The following is a 17,880-nucleotide window of genomic DNA, read 5'->3' as shown; positions in this document are numbered from 1 at the left end:
CACACGATGGAGCTAGAATGCTCCCACACTTAAAAAGATGGCACTTGTTGGCCCCATTTTCTTTTAACTAATCGATTCAGAGTGGAAAAGTGTCAGAGTGCAGCGGTGCGGAAGCGTAGGACTGAGAGAGAGAGAACGCAGAGAGAGAAGAGAGAGGAAGATGAAGATCTGCTGTATAAAGTGTGCTGTATACAAAGATATGCAGATATGTACACGGGCGCAGTGCGCTGGACTGCGTGTCTCCACCTCGACGATGCAACCTGCTGTTCACCTCGAAGTCCGCTGCAGTCTGCACTGTCTCCTGTCTGAAATCTGCGAACAGAGACGGAATCTGCGCGTGCCACCAGTCTGTAATCCGCGAGCAGAGAAGTGCGGGAGACTGCTGAAGAACTCGGCTATTTATAGCCAGAATCTGGGCGAAAAAACAGGGCAGGTCGGCTGCTGCATTAAATGCAGCCGACTGGACTGCAGGCAGTCGGACTGCCACGTGGCAGTCCGACTGTACAGTCCGACTGGACTGTGCAGTCCCGGTCAGGCGATGATCTCTAACAAAAAACTGATGCTTAGCTTGTATTGTGTTCCAGGGATTTATTTGCTGTTCCGTGTTCAAATTACCATTTTAGGCAGTCACAATTGATGTATCCAGAAAACCTCCGTGCACACCTAACACACTGCAGTAAATCAGTCTCTGTTTTGTCCCCAAGTCCTCAATGCATGATGTTCCAAATTATTCCAGCTTTGTCCCTTTGACCTTGCCAAGTGTTCCTCTTACAAGCAGTAAGTAGCCTTGTAGGTGACAGGCCATAGCACTAGTCTAATGTCTTTTTATCAAGCCAACTTGCTTCACCATTTAGCTTACAGCCCTATGGTCTATCAATGATTGCATGGCCTTAAAGCACTGTATGAATATCCAAATTCCAGCTCTGAAGAAAATGCACAGCAACTGCCACTGATCTGTCCTGTTCTCTTCCAAACTTGATGTCTATCCACATACATTTATAGCAACATGCAACCTGAGTGAGTTCAGTTCAATCAAAGAGTTTGCCAGAAGGACAGAGAGAAGATGACACGTAACCCTGATCTGAGCCAAGCACCAAAATGATTCAGAGTAAAAGAGAGAAAATGACCCATGGTACACACACATGCTGATCAAACAATCAAAAGAATACTGCCCTAGGTGATCATGATACGATCTTGCTCATCAACTGCTGTTCAGGCCAGCCTTGATACTGATCCTCGACTTTATCTAGGGATGATTTACCTCTGTGCTTGAGAATGCTCTCTCCCAGCTCGCATGCAACCCAGAATAATAATAAACAGTTCAAATTAGCGATTATTGCTTTCCTTTATAGCATGACACGTTGATTTTCTTGGTATTCAAATGATCAGCTAACATTAAATTATTAATTGAGCTGCACTAACTTTTAAATGTTCTGCCCAATCATTGAATTTTAATCGGGCTGCCCAAACTTTAACATGTAGTGTCTTGACCAACTTTCACATTTAATGTTCTAACCACTCATTTCCATTAAATTGAAACTTGCATTTCTAACTTTTGGCAACTAGTAACGTTAAGGTCTTCCCTATGTCTTGCACTGCTAATGGAATGCCCATCATGTTCACAGATAGGAGTAAGTTCGCATGCTCTTGATGAGTTACTACCATGGCCCACCTCCATAGTTATACAGATCTATGTGGTTCCATGCTTTACCTCTTTCTATGGATGGCTCTAATGAGATATACAAGCTGTAAACATATTCGACAACTAGAAATTGAAGGCTAGAAATGAAAGTTGACAAACTAAAGCATATGGCGATTGTAAGAAATGGAAACATAATTTGGTAGGATTCAGAAATGGCCTCAGACCCCAACCTGAACCCCACTTGGCACTCTTGTCCCTATTTCACATGGGTGAGATATTCCCAAAGTGATGGGAAATCAATGGCTTAGGAATCACATGCACTTTTCGAAGGTATGCATTCACCGTTCTCGTTTTGAAAAGAGTAACCCGTGGAAAAAGCAGTGACCTGTGTGCAAAAGCGTACGCCATATTATGGCACCTTAATAGGACATACGAGCTGGAAAGGTTCTCACATTGCTTTTTGGCTTTAAAAGGGGCTACAAATTTCTGCAAGAAACTACAGCGACATGCAGGGCCTACTAGGGTCTCGTAACAAGGGTCAAATGCTTTTGCGTGGGTTACTAGCTGGCCTCGAGATGCATGCACGGCTCTTGTCCATTGATCCCATCTTTTTCACTCGTGAGATACCCCCAAACCAACAAAACACACATGCAAAAACCGCATGCACAAATACACAAGCATTCCAAAGATTGTTATCACATAATAATTCTTGCAAAACGGTTACTAAAAAAATGTGCGCTATGTCTTAACGTGTTTCCCTTTGCTTCTGATGTTCATGTTTTGCCTTGTAGATCAGAAAAGCAATGGTAATTGCACGAGTAGAGGCTTATAGGCATGCCGCCATGAACACAAAGGAGCCCCTTTTATGCATGAATTTGTTATTTGCATATTTTTCATGTTTGTATACACATACATCTTAAGCACATGTGTGTGTTTGGGGGGGGGGGGGCGCATGCATGTACAAAATTGAAAGAAAAAAGTGATCCCAAGGCACACTGGTTTTCCCAAAAGTTGAGGATTTTGTATTTCCATTTTAAGCAACTATATTGTAGGCCCTTGTATGTCGAGCATGTGTGGGGCCCCTGCTCTGCCCCTTCAGACCCTGACCCCTAAAAAGCATCTTTATAGTAGGTAAAAGGGGCCAGAGGGCTACAAAGTTTTCTTTCTGTGGGTACAAACACAACTTGGAAAGGCAGGTGCTCCCAAGCTGGCCACTTCAATGGATTGTACTTAGGGAGGAGAGAAAAAACCACATTGATCTACCGACAAACCGATGGATCACACTTCCTCAAACCATGAAGAGGAGTAAAGCTTGCGACTGCTGATATGCAAGAAGGCTTCTCCTCTTTCCTTCTGATAAGAGGCTCTATGAAATGTCCCTCAGAAGCCTCTCAAGTAGTGTGAATTATTCAACCAGATGCCTGAAGTAGTTTCGGTCAGAGGAGTCTTCTGCTGCTCTATTACTTGCCTCATCTTGTTCTTTCAATATTTCATGGCACTAGATTGGTTATGATCTTCCCTCTCAAGTTCGTCAAGTCTTAAATCAAGTATCTTGATACTCTGATACCATGCTGTCTAGATGGATCTCATAGCCCAAGGCTGGCAGGTTATTTATTGCTAAGATCACTTGGTTGCCTTTATTTTCTTGTTTAGCCTTCTTCACCTTCACGTTGTACCATGGTTTGTCAAGTAGCACTTTCTGAACGAGGAACATCCTTTTGAACTGAACATTAATAAGCTGGAGGATGAGGGGCCAGGGCTCGTGCTCAATACCTATCTAATCCAGTGTTTCTGTGTCTTTGTAAGGTCCGGAACAGCTATGTTTCCCAAGAATGAAGTTACCACCCTCACCTGTGGAATGTTTTAGCATGTAAAGAGCACGTCAGCGTGACTCATCATGAAGCTAAAAAGTTAGTGATTATGTTTTACTGTTTGCTTCTTAGTCTGATGAAGGAACCTTTGCAAAAATCTTCAGTAATGTGGGAGGCTGCTGAGGATGGACCTTAGATCTTAAGCTTGTATGTCTGACTCTTTAGTGTTGTAATTAGAAGTTGAGTTGGTTCTGTCGATTTTACTGTTTAATCAGTATTTTGATATAAAATGATTAAGTCCATTCAATAAAAAATCATTTAATCAGCCTTTATGGAACACATAAATTTTGTATGCTCTCTGCTTCTTCACTTTGCACGGCACAATAATTTATATTGCACTGATTGAGATCTTTCCCTTGATGCAGAGTCTCTCTTCAATGCATTTGCTACAGCTGCTTTTTTCAAGTTTGTAATATTCTCTATATTTGAGATGAGATATCTACTTGCTATTTGGAAAGCCAGGCGCCCAATTAACTCTGGTGAAGGCTGGGAGACAATGCGGCGTGAACTGTCAATTCTCTATTCTAGATTTTGTATGGATTTCTGTTCTTGGCTCATCTCTCCTTTATATTAGAAGCCCATAGACGACTGCTTTAATGTTGTCGGACACAAAATGGATTTAATGCATGTGGCACTTATATGCACTGCACTTGTTTTACCTGTTTTTACATCCTTTTAAACTCCACTCAGGGATGTTTAATGGATCCACCTTGTTTCCCTTATTTCCCCCTACTAAAGAAGGCAAGCATTGAGAACTGGAAAAAAGTTAGGTTTACCCCAACTCACTGCCTCACTTCACCGACAGGATGGATCCAATGGTTCATAGCAACTTAGCATTTCCTGAAAAACAGGAAACCTAACATATTCTTTCTTTATGAGGTTGTGCACACATGCTGCACATCTTTTTGCCTAACCACCACATTGAGCTAGCTTTCCTTTTGAATCTGCTCTTTTAAATGGACTGTATATGATGTTTAATGCCCTCTTGTGCTTCTTGATGCAGATGGGGTTCTTCTTGGTGGCATACTTATCATGTATGAGTTTCACAGCATGCTGCGTTACTTTTTGTTCCTCTTTTACTCCTTCTGGATTCCACAGATAGTCACCAATGTGATACGAGATACACGCAAACCATTGCATATCCATTACATCTTGGGAATCACAGTTACTCGCCTAGCAATACCCTTGTACACATTTGGCTGTCCACAAAACTTCATGCGGGTGGAAGTGGATATACAGTGGTGCATCTGTCTGAGCACCTTTTTGGCAGTACAAGTGGTCATCCTCCTCCTCCAACACTACTTTGGCGCATGCTGGTTTATCCCTCGCCAGGTTGTTTGCACCATTTTGGATTGATTAGTAACCTTAAAATAACTTGCATTGTTGTTTCAGATATCTATTTTGGATTAGTAATAGTTTAACTTTGTTGATATCAAGGTTTATTTTTAATTCTTGCATCAGCATAGAGGGTCCCTGGGATTTTGCACCATTGTGTGTTCAGTTTTTCTCTCAGCAGCTTTGGTGTGTAATGGAATCAAATTCATGCTTATTAAAAGGATGCAAATAACAGTTGAAATTTCTCAGATTAATTGGCTGTGTGAAAGAGCGTAGGGAATGTCAGTGTAATAGAAAGCTACTAGGGATTCCTAATAATCATGATTGGGGTAGGTGAAGAATAAAATGAGAACTTGATGAGATGCATAGGTCTCTAAGGGTTGGTGGCTGTTTCAAATTTGGGGATTTTGTCCAAATTATGTCAGAATTTGGGCTTTTCCATGCATGTCTTATAATTTGATGTTGGCAGTCCTAAAACCCTCTATTATCCTTAGTAAACTTTTAATGTGGCCTTTTGCAAAAGCCTTACGTTGCCAAAATTCCAGATTAATCTACAAGTTGGTCTGATTTCAACTTTCAAGGATTTGACTAAATTCAACCCAAATTTGAACCTTTGGCCTGACAAGTTTCTTGTTTGTGATTGCTCTCTACTTTTAGGAACCAGTTGTGAATGGCAGAAGCGTTTTGTTATGATATGTTGGTTATGTTGTCCCCCCCTACTTGACGAGGAAGTCAGGGCATAGAGTTAGAGCTCTAGCATTGCTATAGACAACAGCAATATTTTGCAAATGGTTGGTACATAATGAGTTCATTTGGGAACTTCAAACCAAATGGAAGCTAGTCCATGTGGTTGTGAAACTGGTTGAAAAGAGTCATCAAAGTTTGTATCTTCTTAGGGCCAATAAGAAGAGTTAGTGAACACCTCCCAAAAGTCCAATGCATGTGCAATTCGGAGCTAGTTTTAAGATTTTTGGAAAAAGTCGGTGACCAAAACCACATAAATTCTAAACTGAAAGTGGTTTGATGATTGACTTGCAAGTGGCAAGTCTCTATTGATATTTGCTGGGACTGAGATGCTTCTATGACGATGACAATTTTTCATTTTTGAAATGATTGAAAAACATCCTATATGGGACTTGGCAAAGTGTTCGATGTAAGCATTAAAAAACAAGTGCTTGAGTGGATGCTCAACAGTTGTAATAACCATATAGACCAACCTGATCATTTATGTATCACTCATTATGTTGGATTAGGGTTTCACCTAGTTGTTACCAAGGCATCCTAATATTGCACAAGCAAGAAAAGCTTAACTATCTTAAAGGCAGCAACAGCAAGCACGTCTCATATGGATGTATATGAATGAATGCACAGCAGTTGAGATTTGTTTTTCAGGTTTAAATCTGTATCATGCATTATCTTACAACTTATGCAGCGAACTGGTTTTTAGACAATCCATCTAGTCTTCTGCTGTGGGTTTCCTACTTCTTAGATGATACGTTCATAGTTAGTGCTAGAGTTTTTCCTTTTTCCGAATGTTAAATTGATACATCATGGTTCATCGAATGATTTGTTGGGTTACTTGCTCATCTTGTTTGCTAATTAGGTCAACCATCATATTAGATTAAATGCTACTGGTGGATTACCTTCTGACCAAGCAATCCATTCAAGAGAAAAGGTCATCTTTGGTTAATATTTCATGTTCTAAGTGGTGACATGGGTAAGATAATCATGCCATTAATGCACTATATTCTATATCAACCACGAGAAACCTCTTAACCATGAATATAAATTGACCCAATTGGAAAACCATACTTGGATCCTTTGAAGGTCTTCTCTGAAAAGACATCTGCAACAGTGGACCAGAGAATCCCACCTCCTCAACACATACCTCATCCTCTTGCTAACACTCTTCCATGGATGGCACAAACAACTCAATAATGTCTCCCCACTAAGGCCAAGCACACCTATGAAGAGCCATCAACACCTTGTATACCTATAAGAGATGTGAATTCCACATTTATGACTTCAGCAAACTATTCCCTATGAGCAATTTGATAACCATCTGAGAAATCCATTTCAAGTGCAATCTCTGTTGTTATCTAAGGTCCCCCACCAGCTATGGATGCTGGTGCAAAGACACATCTCGACTAAAACTCACATCCATATCCATATCCTCTTCCTATTCTATTAGAATGATTTCCACTCTTTCCTTTGCTACAATTTGCAATCTTTTGACATCACGTTATAGTTTTTCAAGTGTTTTTTGCATGGTTATTGAGATATGATTCCCACCAAGGACCTTGAAACATCCCCCAAGGATCCAACCTGCACACAAGACACAAAGAAGATGTACCCCATGACATAGAAGCACAAAGATGATCGACATCAAACTCACCTCCTAGCTAATAGCTACAGAGCCAAATGGGCTCATCCCCAAGCATAGGGCCAACAATGTAAAGGGACACTTTTGAATTTGCGTATGAATCGATGACAAGAGGAGTCAATCTGTGTAAAATAGGAAAAGCTTAGATAAGGTGATATGTAGACTCGAACTTGCGAATGAAGAATTTATTGTTAAACTATGTTATGTCTAAGTTGACTTTGGTAAGCTTAGACCACCAATCTTAGGAAAGGCATAATTTTATATACAAAACATTTGGTCCACATGAAATGTTTCGCCTTGCTTATCCTCTATGTGAATCGTCCTTGTGTTTTGGACATGAGAAAATGTTGTTCTAACTAGTAGATAAAAGGGACTTATAGGTAGGCACCTAGCCTTTTGTTTCAATCACATCCCAAGAGCTAGCATCCTATACCACAAGATAAAATGTATTTATACTTAGGGCACGTAAGGGTGCATTCACATGTACAATGTACATGTACTATACACGGAGGCTAAATTGGGCCTTTATTCCGATAGAAGTTCAAGGAGGAGTGAGTGCAAGAGTGTGACGGCTAGAGAGAGAGAGAGAGCAGAGTCAAGTATGATTCGATAGGAGTGTACCAACAATGTGTTGGTACACCAAGAATAAAATGTAGTTATACTTAGGGCACGTAAGGGTGCATTCACATGTACAATGTGCGTGTACTATACATGGAGGTTAAACCGGGCCTTTATCCCAACAACCTCCCACTTAAAGATCCGATGTGAACCTCTAACTAACTCCCACTAGTCGTATGCAATGCTCGTGTTGAGCTTTGCTTAGACTTTTAATGAGAACATCTGCAGGGTTGTCTTGTGTTTTGATCTTGGTCAATGAGATTTGACCATCTTCCAGAATTTGTCTGATGCAGTGATATCACACATCTATATGCTTTGTGCGTGAATGATACATTTTCTTATATACAACACTCTGGCTATCACATCCCAAAACTGCAGTACCCCTAGACATGCCGAGACCCTCTGCAAGTTTGCTCAACCATATAGCTTCCTTAGAAGCTTCAATAGTTGATATGTATTCAGCTTCAGTGGTACTGAGTGCAACGATGTTCTGTAACCTGGAGTATCAAGATACATCCCCACCAGCAACTGTGAAGACATATCCGCTGGTGGACCTACGAGTGTCCAAGTCACCTGCCATGTCTGCATCACAATAACTGTGCAAACTAAGTGCACCCTACCCATAGCAAATACACTTTCTTCGTGTACCCTTTAGGTATCGAAGAATACACTTGATAGCCTCCCAATGTGTTTTGCCAGGATTTGACATAAACTTGCTAACAACTCCCATTGCATGAGCAATGTCTGGACGAGTAGCAACCATAGCATACATAAGAGAGCCACAAGTTGATGCATAAGGGATTCCTTTCATAGCATTTGCTTCCACTTCATCTTTTAGGCTGTTGGCTTTGCTAAGCTTAAGGTAAGGAGGTAAGGGTATCCCATAAGGCTTAGCTTCAGCCATGTTAAATTTGCATTCTATCTCTATGAATCCTCATGCCCAAAAGATGCTTTGCATTTCCCAAATCTTTCATGGACAAGGCTGATTTCAACTGATTTTTGAGAGTATCCAAGCTAGTCTTTATTTTCCTAGCTAGCAACATATCATCCACATACAAAACAAGTATGATGGGGCTGCCATCTGTATCCTTTTTCATGTACAAGCAATGATCTGCATGGTTGCGTGTAAACTCATGAGATAGCATAAAGGTGTCAAACTTTTTGTACCACTGCCGTGGTGCTTGCTTCAGCCCATATAGGCTGCATTTTAGTTTACACACCATCTGCTCTTTTCCAGGAACTACAAAGCCCTCGTGTTGTTTCATGTAGATTTTCTCTTCAATGTCACCATGCAAGAAAGCTGTTTTTACATCCATTTGATACAACTCTAAGTCCAAGACAGCAGTGAGAGCAAAAAGCACACGTAGAGTGGTCATCTTCATAACAGGTGAGAAGACGTCTTGGAAGTTAATCCCTTCCTTTTGTGCTACCCTTTTGCAACCAGTCTTGCCTTGTACTTGGGTTTCCCATCAACTGTGATATACTACTTTGAAATGAAGACGATTGAACCTTTTCAATGAAATACACATAATATCTACCTGAAATACATTATTAAATTTCATTGTTGATATCAGATTCACATAGACTCCGTGATCTTGGAGGGTGGACAGTGTCCAATCGCAAATAAAGGACCATCAAATTGTAAAGAGATTGCATAAGTTTTATAGTCTATAAAAGAGAGGAGGATCTACCAAAGAACCACAATATGCTGGGAATGACATGTATGTGGTTGAGACTCATAAGTCAAAAGCTCAAGGCTCATGGTACTGCTGAATTATAAGATCCAGTTGCAGCCCCAAATGATCTCAATGATCCACATGTGGGCCCTCTATCTTTCAGACATGATAAGCATAGTCAGTGTGGGTGCAGTGTAGAGTTGAAGTGTCTACACCAAATTAGAAGAACGAAAATCTTGATTAGAGCCATTGTCAATCAACAATTGCTGGAGGCCTTTGCCTGGGCTACTTTCGCCTATCACACACACACAAAGCATTGCATGCCTATGGTTGCCACAACTTGCCACACCATTGTTTCTTTTTTTTTTTTTCGTAAAACCATTGTCTCTCTCTCTCTCTCTCTCGCATATTTTTTCCTTGACAAGTTCTCTCTTTCACCATGATCTTTGCCTTTTTTTTTCACTTTGACACAAAATTTCTTCTTCTTACTACAACATAACCTTAAACCTTCAAACCACCATTAACATTAACAATTTAAAGGAACTTAAACCTATCCTTACATGTGCGCACCAAGCTTGTTGATTGTTGAGGATGCTTTGCCAAGGCTATGGAGTGGGGGACTCTGGAGCCCCAATCTTAGGTGGATGTCCAAAAGACTTATGCAAACAAGAACCCCTACACTATCCCGAGCACAACTATCAAACAAGAATGTCGTCTCATTGTACCTACCACCTACAACTTGTGCCTCCCATATGCGCCCCTCTTGCTAGTAGTGTTCCATATTGTCCTATTTAAGATAAAGGCGAAACCATTGGGCATGAATCATCACGGTCTGCGAGTGAACATTGGTCTTTTGCATGTTGTATCTTACACCAAAGAGCTAGTTGACGCTTTGATACGAGTGCAAGGTTCCCCAAGGATCCAAACTGTGCACAAGACACAATACAAACCATACCCTAGATAGGACCACAAAACTGGGGCCAGCAACATACCAAGCCACAATTGGATACCAGGATAGCCATTGGGATTAAAGTCCAAGAGTGGTGATCACATAATGAATGTGCATAATGGGCCTTCAGTCTGCCCTTTGAGGATGTTGAACACCAGAGTTGCAACATTGGAATGTGTGCACAAGAGGGAGAAGAGAGCTCAAAGTACAAGAGCAAAATCTTGCTTACTAAGTTGCTTAGAGTACAACTTGGGTACACTCTCCCACACATGATAGTGATCCATAGGTTGTTTATATAGTCTTTGCCAAGCTAGGGTTAGGGTTTCCCTTGCCCCTAGAGCTATTCACACTCATCTGCCCTTATACTCCCTTGCTTATAGTGGGTTCCTATGCCTGTCTTCTAACACCCCTCCTCAATGCCTGGGTGGCATTGGATTACAAAGCATGTAAGAGGTTCCCCCCCTTCTTGGGATGCCTTTATAAATGAGGCTTACAAGGTTGTTTTAGGTAGATGATTTAAAGAGTCAAAACAGTCGATCTTCAGATGGATTGGAGGCATAGTTGGCCACCAATTCTTTGGGTATATCAGGAGTGTTGGGGCATTTACTAGTGATATGCCCTGTCTTTTTGCATTTGTTACATTTTATCTTCTTGGGATACTTCTTCCAGCAGTTGTTTACAAGATGTCCTTTTTTCTTACAGAAAGAACATCTAGTGAGAGCTGTATGAACCAATACTTGATCACGGGAATTTGAAGTTGTCTGACTGTTGCTGCTTTCTTTGTGGTTCCTCTTTTCTTCATCCAAACAAGATTGAATGGTACTTGCCAATGTAGGATTTGGAATGTTGGTGAGAGTGGTTACAAGAGTAGGAAACACCTGTTTTACAGCTTTTAGGAGAATAGCAATAGACAGAGGCAAGCTGTGCCATAAGTCCCTTCATATGAGAGATGAATTTTCCCAAATCTTCTCCTGATCGATATTCCAAGCTAAAGAATTCAATTTTAAGGAAGATTTTAGTATTTTTACCAGTGGCTCCATAGAGCTTTTCAAGCTCATCCCATTTTTCTTTAGCAGTGTTTAGTTGATCAACATGATGAATCAGGGATTCATCTAAGTGTAACATTATGATTGCTTGAGCACGTTGGTCATCCTCTATATCAACCAGATTTGCAGAGTTTATAGCTCTACTGCCTTGAATGAGAGGCCAATACCCTCTCTCCATCATTTTGTATTTTATAAGTACTTGCCATGGGTGGAAATCTTTGCCATCAAACTTTTGAATTTGAGGACGGACATCAGCATATGTTGTGGTCATTGGGAAGGTCTTACCACTTGTTAGAACAAGGGCAGTGTCTAGTCCCTTACAAACTTTCCACTGAATGCGGAAGCAAATCAGACAATTTGAAATCAAAGTTGCAATGAAGAGAAAGGCTGAAAATCATATAAATGTAATATTTCAAAGTATGACTGTGGTGGTCCTTTCTTATGTGCAAACTTCTTCCGAGGTTTAACAGTCTTTTTAGGTTTTAATGAAGTAAACCTAGACTGGACTTCAGGCTCCTCCTTGTTGTATGGCTTAGTGGATGAAGCTTGTGTTGGACAAGGTTGGTCTATGATCTCAATACTTGTTGCTGATGATTCCGAGTACAATGACACTCATGCTTTTGATTTCATTGACCAGTGTACTTGAAACAAAGTCACTCACGGTATGCAATACACTTCTAGTGTATGATGGTCTATGTGTTAATTGTACACATAACCTTACAACAATATACGAAGAGGAATAAAAAACTCACTAGATTTTAGTGAATGCCCAGCAAGCAAATGATTAGATGATTCATGATTAGTGTTTAGAAACACTATTGTCAAGCTTAGTGAAGTGCTTGAATGGAACCGGGTTGGAAGTCGGCTTCCCAATGCACTTAGTGATGTCCATTGAGCATGCCCAAGAGCTTTTGAATGTGGAATAGGCTTCAGAGACTATGCTTCAGTGATTAGAATCACTGTTAATGAAGCTCAGAGTGAAAAAATGACAAAATGTCAAGCTTAGAGCTTGTTGGCTATGGCTGCCACAAAATACACAGTTAGGGTTTGGCAGAGATCTCTCTCTGTGGGAGGAATTTCCAGGAACCCTTGTAGATGAGGATAGCCCACTAGGGGGGCTATCAAAGCCCCAATATAGCTGCTGGGATCGCGTCGCCTGCTGCGTGCACAGCAGTACGAATTTCGCGCTGTTAGAAAACTGCGCCTCTTTCTGGGAACCACGCAATGCCGGGCTCAGACGTGGACAATGTTGGGGGTAGACCTGACGAGGAGTTGCGCCCTGATGTGGGGAAGAGATCTCCAGAAGAAAGCACAAGTTGATATGGCCTCCTTTGTCCTCCCCAAGTCCTCCAATGGAGGTAGGTTGCAGGCAGCTATGGAGGAAAGAAGGATAAGATGAAAGAGGTAAAGGCTCATGTGCACTTAGTGATAGCTGAGGCTGAGGGAAGCTGAGGAGATCAGAGATGGCTCTGATACCATGTTGAACACCAGAGTTGCAACATTGGAATGTGTGCACAAGAGGGAGAAGAGAGCTCAAAGTACAAGAACAAAATCTTGCTTAGTAAGTTGCTTAGAATACAACTTGGGTACACTCTCCCACACATGATAGTGACCCATAGGCTGTTTATATAGCCTTTGCCAAGCTAGGGTTAGGGTTTCCCTTGCCCCTAGGGCTATTCACACTCATCTGCCCTTATACTCCCTTGCTTATAGTGGGTTCCTATGCCTGTCTTCTAACAGAGGACGTTGCATGCACACTAAGTCACTTTATGTTTAAGGATGTAATAGAGCTGTCGCATCCACAACACTCTTTTGCATATATAGAATCTTAAATCCCTTCATTTGCCACATGGAGGCAATGACAGTAACTACCTCCTTGACTGAAGTGTAGACAAAGCTTCCCCTCCCGCTTTCATTGAACTTTGGGGTGGTAGGTTTCTTTGCAATTGCCACTTGTTCCTCGATAAGGGAGATTTCGGGGCCCATTGAACCTTTAATGGGCATTGAGTGATACCAGACCCTGCAAAAGCTCAAGAGTTGTAGGAAGGATTACAGAAGTGCAGCTTGAGGTGGCCTGAACCACCCCCATGCTAAGGAAGAGTTGGAGAAGGGATAAAGAGGGTGAACCATGTGAAGGTGCCCTCAAGTTGGTTCCAACATCGTCCACTGCATTGAAAACCTCATGAAGTGCTCGATGTGATCCAATCTTTGCTCCAGATACCTCCCCATGTCAGCAAGCTCCTTCTGAAGCAAGGGGACAGTCAATTGTGAAGAATTCATTTGGTGTTGTAGAAGTTCTTGGCAAAGCGTGTCCATGTCCATGGGTGTCACCTCCACTTGCAACATGAGCTCTTCATATGATGCTGCCATGGTGACCAAGATGTTTGTGCTAGAAGAAATCAAAAGTTTGCAATCCTCCAAACTGACCAAAGCTGGCCGCTGCAGTACAAAGATATGGAATTGAAGATGGGAGCCCTTTGAAGTTTGACCTGATGCATGCACGATGAAGTTTGGGTGGGTGAGAGGTAGGGCTACTGGTGCTTGGTGCAGCCATCAGTCCAAGAAATTGACCTATTGATATTTGGTTTTTTAAATGCAAAACACAAAGAAAGATGAGAGAACCCAAAGGAGTAAGGATCCTCTGATCTTGTATATTATAGCAGTGATGTGGGTGTAGATAAGGGTGAAGGCTGCCAATGTGAGTCCACACTCTGCTCCAGCCTTGTATGCCTTAGTGACATGGGACGGCTATTTTCTAGCTTCACATCCCATCCCTAGCATGTCAATTCTGTCCCCATATTAGAGCTCTCATGTTGACAGGGTACAGCTATTCCTATCCCCATCCCCAAAACCTGTCCCATGTCAGTATGCCGTATATAGCTGGCACATGCCTGCACTTTGTATCCACAGCATGTCTGTTGCCCTGTTCAGGACAGCCCCTAATCAGCCGACGATTATTTCTTGAGCCAGCCTTACAGTTTTTGATAGCCTCAGCTGTACATGAACACTCTTGCTTGCCTTGGTCCATGACTCCCATTCACTCCGTTGAAGACTGCTTCTGTTTGCTGGATTCCACGATCATCTGATGTCTGTGAATGCTGCGAACAGTGTGACAACTGCCACAAATTGGCATTGGCAGTCCAACCTGAATCAACACTCTGTCCTGCTTATCTTAATCCACGAACACTCCTGTTTGTTCTGTTGAAGACTACAGTCACCTGATATCTCCAAATGCAACGAACAGTGCATCCCCACCACCTTTAGGCCTTGGCATCCAATCTGCAGCAGTCCATCAACCTGTAATGTCAGCACTCTTCCACATCAGCACTCTGTTGTTTTACAAACACAAATCTCAATCTTCTTGCGAGACTTCAGAAGGAATACCCTTGTAGTTTACCAAAGAACTTCTGCATATGGTTTTGGCACGGTTTAAGTTTTGGAGTGTACCATCAAGGCTCTTTAGATGTTGCACCTAGATGGTTTCTAGTATTTTTAATGCTCAAAGTCGTAAGAAGATTGGAGAGAACAAGTGCATGGCCAGTTTTGGGCACAGTATGAATTGTTGATAGCTTTCCTTGTTTCTTTTTGGTTTACAAGTACAGTTTTCTTTATGGTGGAATTGTGTGATCAAAATATGTTAAAATAAGTTTCAGCCTGCAAAACATGTAGGAGGGTTTGTGTAAAGTGATCTCATTGGGGTTCATGGGATTTGCACTTTTTGATGAATCCCTCAGAGGAAAACTCTTTAATGGTTTTGTTTGACATTTAGCATCAGAATAGCCACAGAAGCTGGTTGTTTAAGATAAAAGTGCTTTACTGCCTGCCTTACCTCTTATGTTAGGGTCCTAACAGGAGGGCATATATATAAGGTTGTTATTATTTTGTTACATGCAGCTGTTACCAGAAAAGTACAGCTACTTTAGGAGGGTTGGCCGTGATGACCACCTTACAGTGGATTGTGTTATCTGCATGGCAGCAGTTGAGACTGGTCAGCGAGTTTCAGAATGCATGGTAAGTGCTTCACATGTACATGCTATAGAAGTTGAGAGTAGTTTGGGTCTGTTGTGGCAACTTCATGTGTTACCCCTACCACTAGCTGCAGCTACTCTTACTTCTCTTCTCAATTACAAATAACTCATTCATCACATGTCCTAATACCTTATTCTGGTGATTCTTTGGTATTATCATGTAAAATAAGTAGTAGTGTAAATATTTCATGAATAAATAGTTCTTTTGTCTGCCATGGATCATTGTTTGCAATGGTAGAATTCTGAATATTGAGAGGAATTTGTAGGGGAATGTTTTACTATGTTGGATGTCAATGGTGAAGTCTGAAGCATTCTGGACTTACTCCTATTTGAAGATTAATGTCTTCAAAACATGCAAGAGCAGGTTCTAGAAAGACTTCTAGAGATGCTTCCTTGCATTTTATTCAGTGGGCTAGGCTGGATGCTCGTAGCCACCAACTATATTATAGTACTTATAATCCATGTATATATTACAGTGCTGCTTGCATGGATTGTTGTTACAGTGGGAGTTCGTAGCATGTACCTGCGAGGTTTCTTTAAGGTTTTCTTGGTCTCTTGCAGGTAACTCCCTGTGATCATTTCTTTCATGCTGGTTGCTTGCAACGCTGGATGGACATCAAAATGGAATGTCCCACTTGTCGGCGACCGTTGCCTCCTATGTAGGAATTTGTAATAATATCTGTAATAATGGGCATCACCAGCTCCTTCAAGAAAGACAAACACTATGTGAACGTCTATCAAGCAGGTGCATACTGGCCTATCGTGAGAGTAAAGCTTTTAATCTGATTGCATGCACATTTTTGTGAGGCTAGGTGCTTATTATAATACTGAATATTTGTTGTTGGGTGTTATACTTTGCAGGAAAAGCTTATCATGCTGGGTACAACTATATTCATTTGTCAATGCACTCTTTACAACTGTAGAATCCCACTAGCATCAATAGAAGATTTTCGTTTACTTCTGTCGAATTCTTAATCCTGGATTTTTGTGACGAACTGGATGTGTGTTAATGTTTCTCAAGCGTCTCCAGTATTGGGTCTTTTAAGTACTATATATTTGATTTGATAACACAAAGTAGAAAGTGAGATCAATGGAATGTCGTGTATGTTAGTATATCACATGGATCATCATTTGTGTTAAGATGTCATTAGTCCGGCTGCTTTCAGTAGGGAGCTTGTGCAAAGAATGGTTTGTGAAGTATCTTATAATCTTCATACTGAAAGCAGTGCGATTTCTGAATCTGAGGCATGACTTGTGAAGATTGGTTAATATGGTTGTTTAGCCCAATCCCCACTGACAGGTGCTGGATATGTCATTTGCTGCCTCACCAAAATATTGACTTACACTTTGTACCAGATATCATTGCTCAACATTTGAGTAGCTTTTCTTTGTGGCGTTTCATCTCATGAGGGTTACAGGCATCTAACATATGAGAACTGCAATTGTGAGTTAATACCTCAAGTCCATCACTAGTATGACCATAATCCTTTTTTATATCTTGTTGCAGTTTGAACATCTGAAGATGTATTACTCCTTTCTCCAGCTTTCCTGTAGCATCAGAATTTGCATATGTCAGTCTTTCTGTCTTATTGCTCAACTGATCAACAATGTAATTTGCATGGCATGTAGCCCTCTAGTGAGGTTGAGAGGTGGTGATTGGTAGAACCAGGATTGAGATTTACAGGGTTCTGCCAAGAAGTCTGGGTATCAGAGGGCAGCAGGTCCATGTCAATGAGGCACTAGATTTCTTGGTGTGCTAGGGGCAAGAAGTGATGCATCCAAGCTGTACCCAAAGAAGGGTTGTGAGATGCAATAAGTATGTCAGGGCATTCAAAAATCACAAGTTATAGTGCCCAATGACTCTGTTGGAAGATTCTAGTGGTAGCCTAGGTATGTGGTATCTTGTAAGTGATGCGGCAGCTCTCATTGATGGAAATAGTGAGTGAACTACCAGAGAGCACGCCAAACTGTGCGTAAAAACTGTGGGGTGGAATTGGTGACTTGCTTTGTTTCTAAAAGGTCAGAAAAAACGTGAATATTGGTTGTTTTTTCAAACTGGGCCACTGTATTGCAAACTCTTTGAACTGGTCAAATAAACATCTATCCTCTTGAAATCGTTCTTAGACCACTCTCTCAAAGGTGGCTAATGTTTAAGTCTCTGCGGGGAAGATCAACTACTAAGACTGTTATAAGATCCAAGATACACACTCGACTTTCTTATATACTTAAAAGATATATGGTAGATATTATGCTAGCACAGAAAGAGAACATATGAGAGATAGAGAGATTGACAATACACTAGGGACTAGAAGATGGGCCAGTTTCCCCCCTT

The 17,880-nt window shown here is 41.3% G+C and overlaps 1 protein-coding gene across 3 annotated transcripts in view; it reads left to right on the top strand.

Annotated features, from left to right (window-relative positions):
• Positions 1-16,888, top strand: part of LOC148025157 (transmembrane E3 ubiquitin-protein ligase FLY1-like) — a 63,638-nt gene extending 46,750 nt beyond the window's left edge. The window contains exons 12-16 of one of the 3 annotated variants that reach the window (XM_087694912.1): positions 3,879-4,046; positions 4,517-4,845; positions 15,415-15,531; positions 16,110-16,293; positions 16,410-16,888. In XM_087694912.1, the coding sequence (XP_087551038.1) occupies positions 3,879-4,046; positions 4,517-4,845; positions 15,415-15,531; positions 16,110-16,211 (716 nt within the window). In that variant the 3' untranslated portion in view covers positions 16,212-16,293; positions 16,410-16,888. The remainder of the gene's footprint in view (positions 1-3,878; positions 4,047-4,516; positions 4,846-15,414; positions 15,532-16,109; positions 16,294-16,409) is intronic. The other 2 variants (XM_087694910.1, XM_087694911.1) reach the window with 2 other exon arrangements.
• Positions 16,889-17,880: the final 992 nt, after the last annotated feature.

This window comes from Lygodium microphyllum, chromosome 15, assembly GCF_053477565.2.
Source record: "Lygodium microphyllum isolate KBCC chromosome 15, Lygodium_microphyllum_v1.1.10, whole genome shotgun sequence".
Classification (NCBI taxonomy): Eukaryota; Viridiplantae; Streptophyta; class Polypodiopsida; order Schizaeales; family Lygodiaceae; genus Lygodium; species Lygodium microphyllum.
This window is presented reverse-complemented; position numbering and strand designations above follow the sequence as displayed.